The sequence below is a fragment of the Natator depressus genome, chromosome 4, assembly GCF_965152275.1.
Source record: "Natator depressus isolate rNatDep1 chromosome 4, rNatDep2.hap1, whole genome shotgun sequence".
In the NCBI taxonomy this organism is placed as follows: domain Eukaryota; kingdom Metazoa; phylum Chordata; order Testudines; family Cheloniidae; genus Natator; species Natator depressus.
Window position 1 is genome coordinate 3,246,423 of NC_134237.1, and position 22,795 is coordinate 3,269,217.

Consider the following 22,795-nt stretch of genomic DNA (forward strand, 5'->3'; position numbering starts at 1 on the left):
AACTTGAAAAGTTTATCTTTGTTTCATTCCAGAGCTAGCACTAAGAAATGTGGAAGTGAAGCACTTTGTACCAGCAAAAAAAAAAAAAAAAAAAAAAAAAAAGGCTGACTGGAGTGAAGGGGCTAGGCATTGAAGAGAGTTTCAATCCCATGGTATATAGTTCATTTGAACATTAGCCCAGTGAGCCAAGATCCCCTACTAACCAGTGCATGCATTTATTAAGGTCTGGCTGTGAGCTCAGCATTGAACACACAAACATAAAAGAGACCAGCCTGCCCCCAGGACTATGGACTGGGCCAAAGAGTTCATACATCTATGTGTTATGTGGGCTGCATCCAAAACATATATACTACATGTATGGCCCTGAGGATGTCACATGGGCCACAGCTGTACACGGATTGGGCCGCAAGCAGCCTGTGGGTTGAGAACCACTGGTCTAGCCAATGTACTGCGTAGAAGTAACTTACTGCACTTCTTGCTTTTGTTAGAGCTTCTTTCCCCATCCTGGTTTCACACTACATTTTTCTTTCCTTTAATAGATCATGGTGCACCTTTCCCAGAGTTGCCATCAGTGTCTGTTTTCTCCATGCTCTCTTTCTCCCTTCACCTCCTTGTATCTCCCATTCTTTTCCCTCTCTGCGTTCTCTACCTCTTCCCCTATATGGTCTCCTTTCTTCTCCCCATTCTCCCTGCCGCTTCTCTCTCACACTGTTCTCTATTACCTAACTTACCCCATCACTCTCTCCCCCTTGTTTACCTCCATCAACCCCCAAAACAAACCTACTAGCCAAAGACCACTATGAAAAGTAGGGGGGCAACAGCAGGAGAGAACCCAGCCACACCCTCCTTGAACTGCTGAGAGAGAGGATGGTGCTGGGATTCTTGGTAGGGGGCTGTCCCTGGAATCTGTTTGGGGAATCCATCTTTAGCATCCACCTCTAGCTAGTACTTGAGATGGCTGGTAAACCCCAAGCCTCCCTCCCTATTTCCCTGGGGCTCCTGGGAGAATATGAAGGAAAAATATGGAGAAGTGAGGCAGGAAGATTTGAAGGAGTGACATGAAGATCAGGAAATAACGAAAGCCTAGATGCCTAGAGGAAGAGGTGTGCAGGGCTTCGGAGGGGAGGACGGCTGTGCTACATGAATGAATGACCTCCTGCCCAACAGCAATGGTCCTCTATTCCTGCGAGGACTTCCAAAGATCTCCACTAGTCCCTTCATCCCATGAGACCCTGTACTGCAGAAACCTACTTCCTCCTTGCTGTCTACACCAGTTCTGTCCTGGTATGGATAACAATGATTAGCCTTGCTCAGAGCAAACAGAATTCCAGTGATGAGGAGTATGGGGAAGCAGTTGTGTGCGGATGCATGGTGTCACAAGCATGCTAGGACACTGCAACACCAAGATTTCCTGTGTAGGCATGGCCTGAGGATGCAAAGTGCCAAAAGCATATAATCTTTACTGCAGGGGCAGGTCATGCTTCCTCTGCAGCTCCCTTAGCCTGTATCTACCTGGAATAGCAAAGCACAACTTTCATGCCTTGAGAAAGCACAGCAGAGTGCTTCCTTTAGCTCAGAATGTAGGCTGCTTTTATTTACCCATGTCCTACTTGATTTTAATCCTCACATTAAATCATAGAGTATCAGGGTTGGAAGGGACCTCAGGAGGTCATCTAGTCCAACCCCCTGCTCAAAGCAGGACCAACCCACAACTAAATCATACCAGCCAGGGCTTTGTCAAGCCTGACCTTAAAAACCTCTAAGGAAGGAGATTCCACCACCTCCCTAGGTAACGCATTCCAGAGCTTCACCACCCTCCTAGTGAAAAAGTTTTTCCTAATATCCAACCTAAACCTCCCTCACTGCAACTTGAGACCATTCCTCCTTGTTCTGTTATCTGCTACCACTGAGAACAGTCTAGATCCATCCTCTTTGAAACCCTCTTTCAGGTAGTTGAAAGCAGCTATCAAATCCCCCCTCATTCTTCTCTTCTGCAGACTAAATAATCCCAGTTCCCTCAGCCTCTCCTCATAAATCATGTGCTCCAGCCCCCTAATCATTTTTGTTGCTCTTCGCTGGACTCTTTCCAATTTTTCCATGGACTCTTTCCAATTTTTCCACATCCTTCTTGCAGTGTGGGGCCCAAAACTGGACACAGTACTCCAGATGAGGCCTCACCAATGCCGAATAGAGGGGATTGATCACATCCCTCAATCTGCTTGCAATGCTCCTACTTATACAGTCCAAAATACCATTAGCCTTCTTGGCAACAAGGGCAGACTGTTGACTCATATCCAGCTTCTCATCCACTGTAACCCCTAGGTCCTTTTCTGCAGAACTGCTGCCGAGCCGCTCGGTCCCTAGTCTGTAGCGGTGCATGGGATTCTTCCATCCTAAATGCAGGATTCTGCACTTGTCCTTGTTGAACCTCATCAGATTTCTTTTGGCCCAATCCTCTAATTTGTCTAGGGCCCTCTGTATCCTATCCTTACCTTCCAGCGTATCTACCACTCCTCCCAGTTTAGTGTCATCTGCAAACTTGCTGAGGGTGCAATTCACACCATCCTCCAGATCGCTAATGAAGATATTGAACAAAACCGGCCTCAGGACTGACCCTTGGGGCACTCCGCTTGATACCGGCTTCCAACTAGACATGGAGGCATTGATCACTATCCATTGAGCCCAATAATCTAGCCAGCTTTCTATCCAGTTTATAGTACATTCATCCAGCCCATACTTTTTTAACTTGCTGGCAAGAATACTGTGGGAGACCATGTCAAAAGCTTTGCTAAAGTCCTGGAATAACACATCCACTGCTTTCCCCTCATCCACAGAGCCAGTTATCTAGTCATAGAAAGTAATTAGGTTAGTCAGGCATGACTTGCCCTTGGTGAATCCATGCTGACTGTTCCTGATCACTTTCCTCTCTAAGTGCTTCAGAATTGATTCCTTGAGGACCTGCTCCATGATTTTTCAAGGGACTGAAGTGAGGCTGACTGGCCTGTAGTTCCCTGGATCCTCCTTCTTCCCTTTTTTAAAGATGGGCACTACATTAGCCTTTTTCCAGTCATCCAGGACCTCCTGCGATCACCATGAGTTTGTCATCACTGTGCTGCCCAGTGCAGTAGTCTGGAAGCTGACCTTGTTCATGAAGACAGAGGCAAAAAAAGCATTGAGTACATTGGCTTTTTCCACATCCTCTGTCAGTAGGTTGCCTTCCTCATTCAGTAAGAGGTCCACACTTTCCTTGACCTTCTTGTTGCTAACATACCTGAAGAAACCATTCTGTCTGTTCTCTTACCCCAGGAAAGGCATATTTTCTACAGAAGAAAGAAGTTTGCTTTTCTATGTATGGATAATCTACATGCAGGAGCCCTGATTCTTATCTCACTGACATAAATCAGGTGTGATCCTGTTCAGGCTGCACAGCTGTAAAACCACAGCCAGCCAGATCAGAATCAAGCCCTGTATGAGACAGAAACAGCTGTTTAGCTATATTATTGAACTGTGTCCCCTTCACAGGCCCTACATATTTCCCCTTCATAAAGAAAAATAAATGCAACCTCTGTTTAAATATTTACAAGTGACTTAAAATGCAATAGCTCTGAAGTCATTTTCTTTATTAGTCACATCCTTCTTAGTTATTCAGTTTCTGGGCTGAATCCTGCAAGGTGCTGTGCATCTGCTGTGAGGGGCTGAGCCCTGGGAGCTCCCAGAGACAAGAAATAACCTCAATGGGAGCAGCAGCACGGGGCTCAGACACTGTTGTCCATTTCAGAAGAAAGATGTGGAGAGATTTTAAAAAGCTCCCTGCTATTTAATGCTTTTTGGAAGCACAGGTACACCTTCTATCTGCTAGCCAGCTAGGGTGGAATTCAGGACTTATTAAAGGGCTCAGATGGGGCCCAAGGACATTGTGTTAGCACTGTACACTCATACTGACGTGGTTATCTGGTATTTTCATTAGTCCAAAATCATAGGGATGGAGAACTGAATTTATCAGCATAATGCTCTAGTTTTGCTTCTCATCATGAGCAAGTCCTCTGAAATTGCAGCACTCACATTCTGAATGCAAACGATTATTGTGCTTTGAGTCAAAAAGGGCACATTACTTGATAAAAATGTTTTAAAGGATGACAAGAGCAGAGGTCCCAAAGGATTACATATTTCTAGCTGGGTGTTTGGCAAGCATAAATTGGTAAAAAGTCTCTCTGTAACCAAATGAACCCCTGAGATGTTATCCTTTTTATCTTTCTCCACAGTATTCATAGTTTATTAGAAAACTGCACATGTTCATTAATGGCAAAACAGCATATTTCTTCTGATGACTGAAAAGAGTTGGTGTGTGTTACTCCAGATTTATTTTAAAAAGTCAGTGCTTAGGTTTACTAGCTCTTCTGTCTTTGGGAGAAAGAGTTTTAAATATAATTAAAGACATATAATGAAAAAAATGCCTTCCCTTCCCTGCTAAAGTCCAAAACCTCACACTTTATTCCTATCACAATCTCATTAATTAGTTGTTTGCTTGGCTTTTATAGCACAGGACCAGAATATCAGAAGTACTCAGCCCCCACAACCGGGGTCAGATTGTCATAAAAGCTCAGCTCCCATTTCTACTCAAAGGGAGCTGCTGAGCCCCTTTGGAAAAATGGCCCATAATGTCAGGGTCAATGTACATGGCACAGATTGAGGCAACTCCTTTATACAGAGCGCAAATGTCTTGCAACTCCCCACAAAGCACCAAAGGTTTGTGTGGTCCCACTGACTTTAAGAGGACTCCTGGTGTGATTGATGCAATCAGGCTTTGGCCCTCCCTGAGCAATGATTTACTGGCGGCTAGGGATGGTTAGTCCCCGTTTCAATGAAATAACCCAGCGGTTCTCAAACTGTGGGTCGTGACCCCATTTTAATGGGGTCGTCAGGACTGGCTTAGACTTGCCGGGGCCTGGGGCCAAAGCCCAAGCCCCACCATTGGGGCCAAAGCTGAAGCCCGAGGGCTTCAACCCTGGGCACTGGGGCTCAGATTACAGGCCCCTTGCCTGGGACTAAAGCCCTTGAGCTTTGACTTTAGCGCCCCCTCTTCTCCCCCCACACACCTGGGGGCAGGGCTTGGGCAGGCTAAGGCTTCGGTCCTCTCTCCTGGGGTTGTACAGTAATTTTTGTTGTCAGAAGGGAGTCACGGTGTGATGAAGTTTGAGAACCCCTGAAATAACCAATGGAAGAGCTGTCATGGTATCTGATGGGAAAGAGAGAAGGGCCCACCTTTTTGATAGCAAGTATATTTGCATGGTGCCATCCATCTCGGAGTGAAAACAGCTCCATAAGAGAAATTATGAAAAAGAGTAAAAGCTATTAGTGTTTTCTGACTGTTTATTAGCTGGGAGCTGGACTCTGCTCTGTCTCACTGCGTGTTATACCAGCCTAACTCAGTGTTACCTGACCCCAAGTGCATTGATAAGAAGGAATTACTGCTGCCTGCCTAGTTCATGTAATTTCAAAGCATGGGGCAGAGGCGAGCATTTATTTTTCCCCAAAATGTGCTCATGGCTGGGGAGGACTAATACTATGCAGTGGTATGACAGTATATTCTTACTGTATATTAGAGAGCAGGAATTAGGGCATGATCCTGCACCTATTAAAATAAATGAGAAAACTCCCACGGAACTGGTCCTTCATTGGATGTTTGCACTTCTGCCCCATCACAGTTTCAGTCTACGGCTGCTACCACGCACAGATTGGAATAGCAGGGGGACAGCAGAAGCATGGAGAAGAGGAGAGATACAACATAGGGATATCACAGTATCAATTGCAAGATGTCTCAGAGTGCAGTGACAGCAAACACAGCTCTGGCTGTGCTATTCTATTCAGCTAAGCAGCGAGTGACTTTGAAGCATGGCACACAAAGTGTTATTCTGATGAAGCAAGAGCAGAGTTGAATCCTGGACGGCTAGGCTAGTGGGTGATTTTAGATTATCTTTGTGAATGATGACTCACTGGGCTGTCATTAGCATTAATACCTAGTGGGGTTCTGTCACACAGCTGTGCGTGAACTTCAATTCTTCCATGTCTTTGAGGGACATTCTTGTTCCTCACAAACATTTCCAGTTTCATTTGACTTAAAAAACAGGAAACTTCAGTCTCTCTGGAAATACATATTCTTGTTCCTCACAAACATTTCCAGTTTCATTTGACTTAAAAACAGGAAACTTCAGTCTCTCTGGAAATACATTTTCTACACAACGTAGGTACTTTAGCACAAAGACTACAACTCATCAGACAACTACTGGACATTGTTGCACTACAAACTTCAGATTACAGCATTTTAGAAAACAAGCAACACAGAGACATAATCCCAAGTACAAGGTCAGGGAAAATTATACAGACTCAAGTGTTGATGCTTTCCTTTTGTTGTCCAAGAAGTAAGAAATGTCAAAGTCCTCCCCAGTTGTTGGAGGGTATCTCATTGTAAGCAAAAGCTTCAGTTATAGCTGCAATACACACAACACCGATGAATATGGAAAGCTCAACTGGGCATGTATTTTGTCAACTTTGTCAACTAGCATTTTAATGAACTTTTATTCCCTTAGAAATAAATCCACAGTGAAAATATATGCATCTTAAAAACTATTTTGCATGTTAAATCTTATGTAACCCTCTCAATAATAAGATCTTTGTTTCCAAGCTATTTTACCAGGTCTGCAAATAATCTCTTGTGAAATCCTGCCTAAGTATTCAAGTGGCATTGCCCACGCACTTCAAGCACTGAATATTCTGATAGATTCTATTGTGTAAATTGATCTTTATCACAAAAAAGATCCAGCCATGTAGCAAAAATGGAAGTGCATTTGTGAAATTTTCTTCTGCTGTGGTTATAAGGGGTACTCAGCATCTCCACATACAAGGAGTATTCAAAGGCAAAGATGCAAGAAATTTAAACAGTATTTGCTTGGGCATGTTTGGGGAAGTAATTTAATCTTCTTACCATGCTTGTGCTGTTTTGAGTAAAGTAAAGGCTGACCCTGCATCAACCAGTATGGCAAGCAGACGGGAATACACGCCCTTTAAATGCCCACTGGGGAGCACAAAACGCAAACCCTGTTAAATACAAGCAGGGTCCCAAATCCTGCCACCATTAGCACATATGGTTAGTTCCTCCTCCCCCAGTGCCGGAGGAAAAATGGGGTGTGGTGTGGAAGTAGAGTAGATGAGGGTGAGCTTCCTCATCCTGGAGGCTAAGTATGGTGCACAGCGGGCATTTTATTTAAACTCTATTGGCCCTGCCCACTGGCAGGGGTAACAGGAGATGGGCACCTGAGTGAGTACTGCTGGCACTTGCTCTGGTGGCATCACTTTCTCTCACACATCTCCCCGCAAGACCTAGTTTTTACCCAACGCAGGTGGACATTCGCTCAGAATGTATCATTTGTTCTAAATGAGTGTTTAGCAACACAGGGGTCTCCTACTGCATCTGCTGCTCTTCCAGTCCCTTCACCTCTATCTCTACCTCAGATTAAAACTCTTCCTTCTCACTTTATGGCTCTACAGAGCTTTTCCCAGCTTACATTTCCACCTTTGCCTTCCCTTGCCCTTGTGCCTACACTTCCTCCTCTAATGCCACTAGTTTAGTTTTTAAATGCTATGTAGATTTAAACAAAATAGGAAAAAATAAATCCCAAATTCCATTTAAAAATAAAATCAATCAACATCTACTGCAGTAAACATGTTTCAGAGTGGTAGCCGTGTTAGTCTGTATCAGCAAAAAGAACGAGGAGTACTTGTGGCACCTTAGAGACTAACAAACTTATTTGAACATAAGCTTTCATGGGCTAAAACCCACTTCATCGGATGCAGTGGAAAATACAGTAGGAAGATAGATATACACAGAGAACATGAAAAAATGGGTGTTGCCATACCCACTATAACGAGAGTGATCAGTTAAGGTGAGCTATTATCAGAAAGGCTCCTGCTGATAATAGCTCACCTTAAGTGATCACTCTCGTTATAGTGGGTACGGCAACACCCATTTTTTCATGTTCTCTGTGTATATATATATTTATATATCTATCTTCCTACTGTATTTTCCACTGCATGCATCCAATGAAGTGGGTTTTAGCCCACAAAAGCATATGTTCAAATAAATTTGTTAGTCTCTAAGGTGCCACAAGTACTTCTCGTTCTTTTTGTAGTAAACATGTTTTTCTGGACTGCTACTCTCTGAGATTTCCAAAAAGTTTTCACATGCTGACAGCTTTATGAAATATGTGGCATGACTACAACGTTTCAGTAAATGAACAAAGAAGCAGAAGCAGCGAGACACAATAGTGTTCAGTCTTCCATAATGAAGATGCCTGAACTTTTGCACCACTCCTTCCTGTGGAAAATATACACAACAACAAGTGCTTAGAAGGGTTTAGAAGTTGTCATACAAATAATTTACCATAAAGGGAGTGTGTCTGGCCTAGTTCCTTAGCTGCACAGGGTCTCCCACCCAGCTTTACAAGAATACTGGGATATTGGAAAGGCAAATATTTTGCCCTTTGGTGACCCCCAATCACCATTACATCTGGTCTTCTCTCTGCCATTTGAAAAAGAATCAACATCAAATATATATATTTTAAATCAGGAAGATTATATGTCTCCTTTCTTTAGAGAAATGTGAACAATTTCTACAGGCTTATCAGGACAGGACACACCTCTCTGTTGCTCCTATTATTATCTCAAAATCACTGTCATGATTGCAACATTATGAACATTCCATCTACCCCACCTGCAGCCCCAGTCTCACCCATGCACCTGAGGTGAGAAACATTCCCAGAAGCCTCCATATCAGGCAGCCATGAGCTTAAGCCCATCACAAACACTCCTTGGAGAGATGCACATCTTGCCTCCAGGGGGAGACCAGCAATCCATTCAGCAGAAAGGTCAGCCTACTGAGGAAGCACCAAGGAATGGCCATCGCAGCACCACAGTTGAAAGGACAACAAACTCTCCTCCCATCATCCATGACGACTAATAACAGCCATTCGTTCTGCCCCCATGGCTGCAATGTAAATGAAAACCATGTACAGGCTCCTGCAGAGGCACAGGTAAGGGTCAGTGATCCATCCTCAGACATAGTTTTTAAGCTAAAAGATCATGCACAACTAGCCATTTAATAACAGCAGCCATGGATGTGCACCAATTTGGGCCACTTCCTTAAGGGTCATCTTTGTCCTTTTATCTCCTGCAGCAGACTGGCCAATAGCTGGCATGAACAGCTCCCCCGCTACCTGTAGGCTGTGGTCCTTCTTCAGTTCCTCCCTGGGTGACTGATGTGTGGTCAACCATGTCAGGAGGCTATAGGGACTTTGGGTGACATTCACCCCAGTGCAGAAGCCCCACACAAGGCCTAGGCATCAATTCAGCCCTCTTTTGAGGTATTAAGTGGGACATGATTGGTGTACAAGTCTATGCCGACCCCTGGCAGCAGGGTTAATTTCTCCCTTTCCCAAGCATGTACAGAGGAGTCCCTCAGCATCTTTCTCAAGTGCCCAATTACCATACTGACAGTCCAGAAACTGGGCACTATCCTGGGGAGGAACGATGCTGTGGAAAGCCTTATGAGAAATGTTCAATTGATGCTGACCAGAGATGAATCTCCCCTTTCCTCCTTCTCCAAGCACAGTAAACAGCTCATGTGGCTGCAGAGCACTGGAGGTCCATAGGGCTCCCATATGACCTCAGAGAACATGGTGATCGTAGCTGATAACAAGCCCTGATGGGTGAAAGCCTGCATACTCCAAGTGTAATGGAAACAAAGCATGGCTCAGCAGTTAGGGCACTGACTTGAGAGATCCAGGTTCAATTCCCTGCTCTACCACAGGCTTTCTGTGTGTTCTTGGACAAGTCATTTAGGCCCAGAGCCCCAGTGATAGTTCGGCACCTAAATACCATTGGAGATCTGGGCCTTTATCTCTCCATGCCTCCATTTCCCCATATGTAAAATGGGGATAATAATACAACAGGGTTATTGTGAAGATTGGTACATTAATGTTCATAAGACACTTGGATATGGCAATAGGGGCCATGTAAGTTGCTTAGCTGGAATGTTTTGTCGAAATCCCTGGCTGATTATCCAAACCTCACAGATCCACCACATTTAAAGTTCTAGGTGCCTTAGAATTTCTTGTTTAAGAAACTGAGTGAGTGCAGGAGAATATAAACAGTTTACAACTGAGCACAATCACCTGCTGCAACTGCCTGATAAAACCGTAATCAACATCATCTTCCAGATCCATTCACTTAAACCAAGTTATCAACAGCAAGTTCTTCCAGAACTGCCAGAGCCAGTTTCACTATTGCCCTATGACTCCTTTGTACCTACCAAGCAGCCACATAGGCTCCATGTCAACTCCCCCAGCATAGGAGCACCTTGGCATTACATGGAGAATAGGTCTGTCCTTCCCCACACAGCACCCAGTAGTTCTGTTCATTGTAGCAGGGGTGCAAGGTAGGGTAGTCCTGAGGTACCCTGTCACAGGGTCCCTGCAGGCTTTCTCCCTCTTGAACCTGCGCCCTGTGGTTAGGCTGGTATAATAAAGAATCTTCCATGCCTTCTTGTGCTGGATCACCCAAGTGTCTGTATTTACAGTTTTCAGAATAGCAGCTGTGGTAGTCTGTATCCGCAAAAAGAAAGGGAGTACTTGTGGCACCTTAGAGACTAACAAATTTATTTGAGCATAAGCTTTCGTGAGCTACAGCTCACTTCATCGGATGCATGCAGTGGAAAATATAGTGGGGAGATTTTATATACACAGAGAACCTGAAACAATGGGTGTTACCATACACACTGTAACAAGAGTGATCAGGTAAGGTGAGCTATTACCAGCGGGGGGGAGGGGACCTTTTGTAGTGATAATCAAGGTGGGCCATTTCCAGCAATTGACAAGAACGTGTGAGGAATAGTGGCGGGGGAGGGGGGGAATAAACATGAGGAAATAGTTTTACTTTGTGTAATGACACATCTACTCCCAGTCTTTATTCAAGCCTAAGTTAATTGTATCCAGTTTGCAAATTAATTCCAATTTCTGACAGCAGGATTGTCTGGCTATGTAGACTCCCTCCTCAGGCCCTACACTACCAACACTCCCAGCTATCTTCGAGACACCACTGACTTCCTGAGGAAACTACAATCCATCGGTGATCTTCCTGAAAACACCATCCTGGCCACTATGGATGCAGAAGCCCTCTACACCAACATTCCACACAAAGATGGATTACAAGCCGTCAGGAACAGTATCCCCGATAATGTCACGGCAAACCTGGTGGCTGAACTTTGTGACTTTGTCCTCACCCATAACTATTTCACATTTGGGGAGAATCAAATACCTTCAAATCAGCGGCACTGCTATGGGTACCCGCATGGCCCCACAGTATGCCAACATTTTTATGGCTGATTTAGAACAAGGCTTCCTCAGCTCTCGTCCCCTAATGCCCCTACTCTACTTGCGCTACACTGGGTCCAGATGATGAAGATGTCATCATAGAAAAGAAGCCCCTGAGGAATTCCACCATGATTTCAACAATTTCCATCCCACCGTCAACCTCAGCCTTGGCCAGTCCACACAAGAGATCCACTTCCTAGACACTACGGTGCTAATGAGTGATGGTCACATAAACACCACCCTATATCAGAAACCTACTGACCGCTATGCTTACCTACATGCCTCCAGCTTTCATCCAGACCACACCACACGATCCATTGTCTACAGTCAAGCTCTACGATACAACCACAGTTGCTCCAACCCCTCAGACAGAGGCAAACACCTACAAGATCACTATCAAGCACTCTTACAACTACAATACCCACCTGCTGAAGTGAAGAAACAAATTGACAGAGGCAGAAGAGTACCCAGAAGTTACCTACTACAGGACAGGCCCAACAAAGATAATAACAGAACGCCACTAGCCATCACCTTCAGCCCCCAACTAAAACCTCTCCAACGCATCATCAAGGATCTACAACCTATCCTGAAGGACAATCCATCACTCTCAGATCTTGGGAGACAGGCCAGTCCTTGCTTACAGACAGCCCCACAACCTGAAGCAAATATTCACCAGCAACCACACATCACACAACAAAAACACTAACCCAAGAACCTACCCTTGCAACAAAGCCCGTTGCCAACTGTGTCCACATATCTATTCAGGGGACACCATCATAGGGCCTAATCGCATCAGCCACACTATCAGAGGCTCGTTCACCTGCACATCTACCAATGTGATATATGCCATCATGTGCCAGCAATGCCCCTCTGCCATGTACATTGGTCAAACTGGACAGTCTCTATGTAAAAGAATAAATGGACACAAATCAGACATCAAGAATTATAACATTCAAAAACCAGTCATTTTTGGTCACTTGATTACAGACCTAAAAGTAGCAATTCTTCAATAAAAAAAACTTCAAAAACAGACTCCGATGAGAGACTGCTGAATTGGAATTAATTTGCAAACTGGATACAGTTAACTTAGGCTTGAATAAAGACTAGGAGTGGATGTGTCATTACACAAAGTAAAACTATTTCCCCATGTTTATTTCCCCCCCTTACTGTTCTTATCAGCTGCTGGAAATGGCCCACCTTGATTATCACTACAAAAGGTTTTCCTCCCTGCTGGTAATAGCTCACCTTACCTGATCACTCTTGTTACAGTGTGTATGGTAACACCCATTGTTTCATGTTCTCTGTGTATATAAAACCTCCCCACTGTATTTTCCACGGCATGCATCCAATGAAGTGAGCTGTAGCGCCCAAAAGCTTATGCTCAAATAAATGTATTAGTCTCTAAGGTGCCACAAGTCCTCCTTTTCTTTTTGTGTATTTACAGTGTTCGTGCAGTTCCCAGATCCCCCAACAGCTAGTGCCCCACAGACCCTCCCCAGGGTTTCCTGGCTTTTGAGGCATCCTTCTTTCCTAAAGGAGATGATACTACCTTCCTGTCTCCTCCCAGGCTAGCCTCCTCACTGAGGTTTGCCTAGGACTTTTATAGCCCTCTCATGCCTCAGCCCAGCTGTCAGTACTTAGCTCAGCATGTTCCTCTGAGTCAGCCCTCATTAGGGCATGCAGCTGGGCTCTCTGCTGAATACCTGTGTCTCTACCCCTAGTCTCTTGGCCAGAGAGCAGGCTGCAGCCAGCATTTTGGCAGGGCCTTAAAGGGGTTTACCCCTGCCCTGCCACATACCCCCACAACCCCAATAGAGGTGGCATAAACTGCTGCCCTTGTGCTGGTACTACGTCTGGGGCGGGATGAATTTCCCCCATAACAGGGAATTACTTGCCAGCGCCACCCAAACTCCTACTCTGCAGTGCAGCCATCCACCCTCTCCCAAAGGAGAAATGCAATCCCTAGCATAGTGAGATCTGTATGTCTAGCAGTGTGCTTATGAAAGGCCTGATGGACAGTGAAAGTGTGCCAGGTCCTGTAAGAGATGGCTTAAGGTTCTGTACCCTGTGTATATGGTTAGACTGTAAACTCTTCAAGGAAAGGGATCTAGTCTTTTTGTACAGTTTGTAAAGTACCACTTACAGTGCTATAGAGGTAATATAGAGTACATAGCATAAACATATGGTGCTCATGCTTTACTTTTCTCTTTTAGTTTCAGAAGCTCCAGAAGCACATTCCGTTTCACAGGATGTTCTTGGCTTGAAATGTGGGAAGCAGGAGGAGGAGGCGGGGGATGATGACCCTAATGCACTTTGGGTATGAAAACATCCTTCCAGCAAAATGGTATTAGAGTTTCACATCTGTTCTTGAGATGTGTCTTGAACAGTGTGCCACTCCATTCCTCCCTATCAAAAAACAGTCCACTGGTTGTAGAACCTGAGGACAGCTTAGAAGCTAGGATTCCTATCAATGGCACTACCGTAGAGATGTTTTTGGTAGCATTTTCTCCAAACAAAAACTTCAGCACTGCACATAATCACAGTATTGCTGATTTGGAACACTGTAAAGGGAAAGAGGATATTAAGAGTACTGGCACATGCTTCCAGTGGCTAGTGGGAAAGCCATCTTATTAATTACGTAGGGCTTTAGTTTCTGCAGCTGTTCCTGAGGCCTCTCAAAGCAAACAATAATTTCAGTTAAATGAACCCACTTGTTTAAGCTTTGATTCAAACAAGTTGGGACAGAATGTTTGTGGTTTTGACAGCCTTCTACAGCATCTGCATCTAAATAGCTTGGGTATTTGGAAAGCCCCTGTGTAAGAAAGCCCCAGCTTTTGTGAAACCTGGTGTAGGAATGTTGGGGTCAGGGAAGCAGATGGTGGTAGGTGGTTGGGAGAATTCACTCAAGGCATGAAAAGCCAGGTTAGGTGGTTCCATGTCAGCCAGAGCCCAACAGAGAACAGCTGATGAAAAGCTCTGGTGGCTTCATTTCTGAGGCTGTGTGTGTTTCTGTGACATGGAAAGCCTTTTCCCATGTTTCTTGCTCCCTATTCAGGAGATTCCATGTGTCTCATAGTGTCCTAAAAACCCACTTAAGGTGGTCTGAGGTCCATTTTGCTTTTTAATTAGTGTCCCAATGAACCAGATTTTCAATTTTTGAGAGACTAGCTTTACACACCTTGGGCATGATTTTAAAAAATATGCACCAGTGGGTGCTCAGCTCTTCTAAAAGTAAAGTTGGACATCCCAAAATGTAAGCACCCAAAATTACAGGTCATATTTTTAAAATGTTGGCCCTAACATGCAAAATGCTTTACCCTCTTGTTAACAAGTTACATGGCGAAAGCTTTCTGCATTCATTTGAGAATATACCTCAAACTGCTGACATAGGACCAGATCCAAAGTGTGCTGACATGCACCAACTTCAATGGGCTTTGGATAAGACCCATAAGGCATGCTAATATAGGAAATATCAACTGACGTTTTCAATGCTACAATCAGCTCTTAAGTTACGTGGAATAAGACTGTTTCAAACTACATTTGCAACTATCCTTTTGGCTCTTGCTATATGTAACTATGATTCCAGAATGACTTTCCCTTTTTAAATTGTGTATATTGAAGTGCTCAACACAATTTGTTTTCATGAAATTACCAAGAGAAATTAGACAACATCCACAGAGTACATAATTCATACTACAACATGATTTTTTTCAATTTTCCCTGCTGATCTTTGGATTTTGATTGGGATAATTAAATCCTTGATATATGATCAACATCAGGTTTCTTAAGCAAACCAACTAAAAAAATTCTTCTGAAACATGTATCAGCAACATTAGGATATGTTCTGCAGTTGATACTATATTACCCAGTTAAATACATATCACATTTAAAAGCAATAAATTCCCTTGAAAAAGGGTTTATTGCTTTAGCTTTCCTTTCTAAGCTTGTAACTAAACTATGAATGATCTGATATTAGCTTTCCACTTAAAATCATTGTAATAATTCAGAAAAATGCTACTTGTAGCGTTCGTTTAGTTGACTTATTTTGATTATTTGCATTCTTCTTGGGATTTCTGGAGATCCTGCTGTAAAATAGGGTAATAATTCATCTAGTTTACATTGACAGTTAGTTGGGGAGAAGGAACAGAAAGGAGATGAGCTAGTTAAATAACTGCAACTTTGTCCCTCCCATTTGCACCTGATACCAGGTGCTACAGGATAGTTTTATACAAAAGATTAGGAAGCAGACAATCAAGATACTGTATTAGATTCTGTACTGTACATTAACAAAAAGAATGAATGGCTTACTCTTCTCTGAATCTGTGGACTGAGAACAGTCCTCAGATGGAATCGTGAAGGCTACTGAAAAAACAATGAAAATAAAACAAAACCCTGCTAAGAAACTGTAGAGAAGCCGCTATACCCCGCCAAACTGAGCTTGCTTTGGGGAACAGCATCCCATTGTTTGTACTGATGGTTCGTTCATTTTAAAAAATAACTACTATAGAGATTGGTAAAGTGTGGGTGGGGGAAGAGATATGAAAATTTATACCCAGGAATGAGTGTAGGGGAAATGAAATCTCTTGGACTCTGGTGTTATACAGGACACTTGAATCCCCATCTTCCTCTGTTTAGGACTTTCATGAATAATTCCCCTCTCCACTACTGTTCCCCTAGCCCACCACCTATGTGCACCCAAGATCTCCAATATAGAGATTCCGTTGTACACCATCATAGGACAAATTCGCTGACGTCCAGGGGAGGGCACAGGGCATTAATCCAACTCCAAGTAGTGTCTGTCTACTGGCAAAAACAGGGTCCCTTGGGCAGTGCTGCCATTGGTAGTAACAGCAGAAGCAACGGTGAAGGCAGGTATCTGGTGGGTTTGGGCAGGTTTAGACAACACCTAAGCTCAGTCTATGCTACTACTGGTGGAGATACAATGGGGGTGAATTAGGTATTCTAATTTTGCCACAGCATACATCTGTGTTAGATTTAGATCTTGTCTGAGAAGATTTTGGGATCTCTCCCACCATTACTCTAACTAGTGTACACAAAACCAGAAATCCAGCACTAAGTTCATGCCTGAAGAATATGCATTGAAAACCATCCCAAGAATACAGGTCCTTGGAAATGTCCTGGGAAGGCCTGGCACTGATGCATCAATAACACTTGCCCTGCAGTGCAAGCCAGCCTCACCACTACACCAGGTGCCCAAAGATGGGATCCTAGCTGAGCTTTTCAGCTCAGTAAGCTTGCTAGAGATGTTCAGAATATGTCTCCTCAGAATATGCATCTCTCTGCCCCAGGCTGGTCCACAATCCCTGGCAGCCCCTTATGCCCTGGCCAACTTCCTCCCACTGGAACCACTGAGAAACTCAGCCCTTCGTAGCCCCAAACATCAGTCCCATGCCCATTCCATGACCCTATGCAACTCAGCTCCTAGTGACCCCGCACAGCATCCCCTGCTCCCACCATGACCCCGCAAAGTGCCCCCTGCCACGATCCCGCACAGCGCCCCCTGCCCCTACCATGACACTGCACAGCACCCCCTGCCGTGATCCCGCATAGTGCCCCCTGCCCCCACAATGACCCCGCACAGCAGCCCCTGCCCCCAAGCAACTCAGCTCCGAGCGCCCCCTGCTCCCACCATGACCCCGCATAGTGCCCCCCGCCATGACCCCGCACAGCGCCCCCTGCCCCCACAATGACCCCGCACAGCGGCCCCTGCCCCCAGGCAACTCAGCTCCGAGTGACCCCGACCAGTACCCCCTGCTCCCACCATGACCCCGCACAGCGCCCCCTGCCATGACCCCGCACAGTGCCCATGTCCCCACCATGACCCCGCACAGCACCCCCTGCCGTGACCCCGCACAGCGCCCCCTGCCCCCACAATGACCCCACACAGCGGCCCCTGCCCCCAAGCAACTCAGCTCCGAGCGCCCCCTGCTTCCACCATGACCCCGCATAGTGCCCCCCGCCATGACCCCGCACAGCGCCCCCTGCCGTGACCCTGCACAGCACCCCCTGCCCCCACAATGACCCCGCACAGCGCCCCCTGCCCCCAGGCAACTCAGCTCCGAGTGACCCCAACCAGTACCCCCTGCTCCCACCATGACCCCGCACAGCGCCCCATGCCCCCACCATGACCCCGCACAGCGCCCCCTGCCGTGACCCCGCACAGCGCCCCATGCCCCCACAATGACCCCGCACAGCGCCCCCTGCCCCCACAATGACCTCGCACAGCGCCCCCTGCCAACACCCCGCACAGCGCCCCCTGCCCCCACCATGTCCCCGCACAGCGCCCCATGCCATGTCCCCGCACAGCGCCCCCTGCCATGACCCCGCCCCGCGCCCCCCGCCCCGGTACCTCAGCCCGCACCTTGCTCGCAGGCCCCCTTGCGGCGCAGGCTGGGCCCGCGCTGGCCGCGGCGCTGGGCGCTGAGGGCGGCGGCGCGCAGGCGGCAGGCGCTGGGGTAGGTGACGCCGTCGCTGCCGCAGACGGGGTAGCGGCTCTTGCAGACGCACAGGGCGGGCGGCCCGGCGCGGCCCGGGCGGGGGGCGCACTCCAGCCCCGCGGCGCAGCGCGCGCCCGCCCCGCACGGCTCGCCCTCGCCGCGCGCGCAACGCCAGCAGCAGCCGCAGGCGTCCCGCGCGCGGCCCAGCGCGCAGCCCCGCGCGGGCAGCGCCGGGCACAGCGCCGGCAGGCAGGGCCCGCAGGCGGCGCCCGAAGGCTCCTGGCCCGCGGCCGGGCGCGCCCCGAGCAGCAGCAGGCAGGCGCTGAGCAGCCGTAGCATGGCGCGGGACGGGACGGGACTGGAGCCGCCCGGCGGGGGCCGGCCTGGGCCCGCACCACAAACCCCTCCCTCCGCCCGCCCCGGAGCCTGCGGACCCCCCCGCACCCGCACATGGACCGCTCCTCCCTCCCCTAGCCCCGCGGGGGACGGCCGGCCCTGCCCCCACCCCCGCAGTGCCCCGCGGGCACAGCCCCCCTGGGGAAATGCTAGTTCATGTCGTGGGAGGCAGGCAGCGCGGTCCCTGCGGTGAGCCGAGCCTCAGGTAGGGCTTCCCCCCAGCCGCGTCCCCACACGCCGCTTTGGCGTCTCAGCTGGTGAGGGAGACCCCAGGCGCGGGAGGTGATGGCTTTTCTCCGACCAACTTCTGCTGGTGAGCCGGACCCGCGCTGGAGCTACACAGAGCTCGTCTCCTGCGGAGCTCGGCCTCTGTGTAACGCCAAGGCTTGTCCCTCTCACCAGCAGAGATTGGTCCAGTAAAAGATAATTAACTCCCTCACCTTGTCAGTCTAATGTCCTGGGACCCGCAGGGCTACAACACTGCCAGTGCATCTAGCAGATAAGGAAGGCATTTACATTCATCACAACCCTGCTCAGCTGAATGAGGTAGCCTGCCCCACTCCCAGGGAAGGATCAGTGTGAGAGCATCACTCGCTGCCTCAGCCTGGAAACAAAACAGCAGCTGCGCATAACTCCGGGGTGGTCACCCGCTCTTCATTAAACTTCATTCCCTTCACAACAGAAGCCAGTGGGTGCTTTCCCAAGTGCTGTTAAACGCTGAAGAAACATTGAAAGAACATCTAAAAATTGGATCTAGAGTGTCTCTCCTTATTTCACCTTGTCTTTTAAAATTAGTGGCAAGTTTTAAAATATGGTAACTGTAAAAGAGAAAAGATTCACTGCAAAATGGTGTCTTTGCTGTCTTCCACGTTCCATGTGTTTGGAGGTGGGTAGAGAGGAAACAAGGGCTTGTAATAAACAATGTTACTGAACTTTTTGAAAATTACCACATTCATATGCTGATAAAGAAGTACAGAGTCCAAATAAGTGTTCAGAGTCTCATGGAAGCACAGAAATGGAAAAGTCCTGTTCCTGGGGCCAGCACAAGATTGTTATCTACACTATATTTTCCAGTACATCCTCTAGTCTAGTTTTAAATGTCTCAAGTAATGTGGCTTCTACCACTTCCCTTAAGAGACTATTCCAGTCTGGTAGCACTAACCATTTCAGGAAATTTCCCTGGTAACCAGGTTCTAAGCTTTCCTTACTTAATCTTATCGTTTCTTTTTAATTGTTTTCATGTTGTTTTGTTTTTCCTGGCCCCTGAGTCCCATTCTGCAGCCAGTAGGAGCTGTGCCATTGATTTTAGTGGGTGTGGAATCAAGCACCACATGCATAGACATGAAAAGAAAAGGAGTACTTATGGCACTTTAGAGACTAACAAATCTCTAAGGTGCCACAAGTACTCCTTTTCTTTTTGCGAATACAGACTAACAGGCCTGCTACTCTGAAAATAGACATGAAAGGCATCATTAGCACTAGTTAATAGTCACTGCTGTCTATATATGTCCCATCTCTGCAATACCTAACATGGCTAAGCAGTTGTGTTGTGTACTTCAGTTGTGCTGAATTGTGTCTGGGGGATTTATGATGGTCACAGAAGTTGCAACAACACATTTTCATAAGTGATTTAAAATAGGATATGAAAAACATCTTAATTTACTCACCTGCCATCACTACATACTGAGAGAGCATCCTCTGTGCGTGGCTTTCATATGATTTTACTCATATAATCTGCCCTGCAATGAATATCTGGGCACTGTGTCAATGCAAATCATAAAAACATGTCCAGTTACAAAAAATTATGCTCTCTCACTTGAAAATGGAAACGTTTGGGCCTGAAAGTCTGTATGCTAAAGTTCATGTGTTGAGCAAACATAAAATATAGGTGGTGTGCCTTGTTCACCGACCAACTTCCCTCTGTACTTTCCTAACCTTCCTTAAAATAGATTTTCTTTTCTGTACAGCCTTTCAGTATTACGCACCAAACACTGAATATACATTTAAAAGTAATTCATCAGGTTTGTTCATCAGCCTATGTATTTTGTGTGTTCCCATGTGTATGTATTATATGTATAATATCTCTGGATTGGATTGTGTCTAGCTAGATTGACTCCTTGGAGCAGGGACCATAGCCCAGAACCTGAAAGGTATTTATGCACCGATCTCTAACTGATTTCAATGGGAGTTAGGCACTTACGTACCTTTGGGAATCCGAGCCCATATAATTTTCTATGCTTTTATAGTTGTCATAAATATAAAGGGAAGGGTAAACCCCTTTAAAAATCCCTCCTGGCCAGAGGAAAAATCCTCTCACCTGTAAAGGGTTAAGAAGCTAAAGGTAACCTCGCTGGCAGCTGACCAAAATGACCAATGAGGAGACAAGATACTTTCAAAAGCTGGGAGGAGGGAGAGAAACAAAGGGTCTAGGTCTGTCTGTATGCTGTTTTTGCCAGGGACAAAACAGGCATGGAGTCTTAGAACTTTTAGTAAGTAATCTGGCTAGGTATGTGTTAGATTATGATTTCTTTAAATGGCTGAGAAAAGAACTGTGCTGAATAGAATGACTATCCCTGTCTGTGTGTCTTTTTTGTAACTTAAGGTTTTGCCTAGAGGGATTCTCTCTGTTTTGAATCTAATTACCCTGTAAGGTATCTACCATCCTGATTTTACAGAGGTGATTCCTTTACTTTTATTAAAAGTCTTCTTGTAAGAAAACTGAATGCTTTTTCGTTGTTCTAAGATCCAAGGGTTTGGGTCTGTGGTCACCTATGCAAATTGGTGAGGATTTTTACCAAACCTTCCCCAGGAAGTGGGGTGCAAGGGTTGGGAGGATTTTGGGGGGAAAGACATGTCCAAACTAAGTTTTCCAGTAAACCCAGTTAAAGTTTGGTGGTGGCAGTGGAAATTCCAAGGGCAAAGGGTAAAATTAATTTGTACCTTGGGGAAGTTTTAACCTAAGCTGGTGAAAGTAAGCTTAGGAGGTTTTCATGCAGGTCCCACATCTGTACCCTAGAGTTCAGAGTGGGGGAGGAACCTTAACAACAGTGTTGAGCACATTCTTAGTGCTGATAGCTGGTCTTTGCTCACAAGGACCTGGGATGTGGTAAGTTTCCCAGACTCAACAATCTGACTGGGAATGGTGGATCTTCTCATGCATACTGCTGTTGACAGTGTGGGAGTTTCACAGCAAGGATCCTTGTGCAGTGTTTTTTCTCCTCTGCCTCTGACCCCTGGTCCCACTTGGAGAAATGCAGATGCAGAGCAGGGAGCAGAGGCTGTCTATGGATAAATGCTTAAGGAGTGGGACCTTTGGTATGAGAGCTCTCCTGCTGGTAGTATAGGGAGAGGGTTAGGCTGGGAAAAGGAAGTGGGAAAATGAAATGGAGAAAGGACAGAGATGGGTGTAGGAAGGAAGGAGAAGGTGGAAGTGGAAGTGGGGGGAGAGAGAAATGGGCAAAGAGTATGAGAAAAATCAAGCAAACAACGAAACAACAAAGAACACTAAGAAAGACAGACAGTAAGGCTCAGATCCTCAAAGGTGGTGTGCCTAAATCTCAGATTTCAACTTTCATTGAAAATCAGTTCACCTTAGGTGAAAGTGATCATGAAATGATGGAGCTCATGATTCTAAAGCAGGGATGGGCAAAGTACGGCCCGCGGGCCAGATCCAGCCCCTCAGGGCTTTGGATCCAGCCTGCGGGATTGCCCCCCATGGTACCACAGGTGCCGGGCCACTCTCAGAAGCTGCTGGCACCATGTCCCTGGGGCCCCGGGATGGGGGGGGGGGGTAGAGGGCTCTGTGCGTTGCCCTTGGCTCCAGGCACCACCCCCAACAGCTCCCATTGGCCTGGAATGGTGAACTGCGGCCAATGGGAGCTTCGGGGGAGGTACCTGGAGGCATGGCAAGGGCAGTGTGCAGAGCCCTGTGCACCTCCCCTCCCCGCAGGGATGTGTTTCTGGCCACTTCCCGGAGCGGCATGGTGTGGGGCCAGGGCAGGCATGCAGGGAGCCTGCCCTGGCCCCAGGGTGTGCCGCTGCCACCCCAGAGCCACTTTAGGTAAGCGGCACCGGGTCGGAGCCCAAATTTCTCCTGCACCCCTCCCCCCAACTCCCTGCCCTAAGCACCCTGCCTGCACCTTGCACCCCTCCTGCACCCTCTGCCCTGAGCCCCCTGCTGCACCCTGCACCCTCTGCCCTGAGCCCCCTCCTGCACCCCAAATCCCTCCTGCACCCCAACTCCTTGCTCTGATCCCCCTGTCGCACCCCTCCTGCACCCCAACCTTCTGCCCTGAGCTCCCTCCCACAGTCCACACCCCTCTTGCACCCCTACCCTGAGCCCCCTCCTGTACTCCATACCCCTCCTGCACCCCAACCCCCTTCCCTGAGCCTCCTCATACACCCCACACCCTTCCTCTGCCCCAATTCCTTGTCCTGAGCCCGCTCCTGCACATCGCACCCCCTCCCACACCCGACACTCCCTCCCGCACCCCAACGCCCTGCCCCGGCCCTGCATAC

General features: G+C 47.1%; 1 protein-coding gene and 1 long non-coding RNA gene across 2 annotated transcripts in view; one reads left to right on the forward strand and one right to left on the reverse strand.

Annotated features, from left to right (window-relative positions):
- Positions 1–18,220, reverse strand: part of IGFBP7 (insulin like growth factor binding protein 7) — a 67,632-nt gene extending 49,412 nt beyond the window's left edge. The window contains 1 exon segment of the mRNA XM_074950227.1: positions 17,806–18,220. Within this exon segment, the coding sequence (XP_074806328.1) occupies positions 17,806–18,220 (415 nt within the window).
- A 247-nt stretch (positions 18,221–18,467) lies between these two features.
- Positions 18,468–22,795, forward strand: part of LOC141986128 (uncharacterized) — a 65,323-nt gene continuing 60,995 nt past the window's right edge. Inside the window, exon 1 of the long non-coding RNA XR_012639211.1 lies at positions 18,468–18,482. This is a non-coding gene — a long non-coding RNA (uncharacterized LOC141986128). The remainder of the gene's footprint in view (positions 18,483–22,795) is intronic.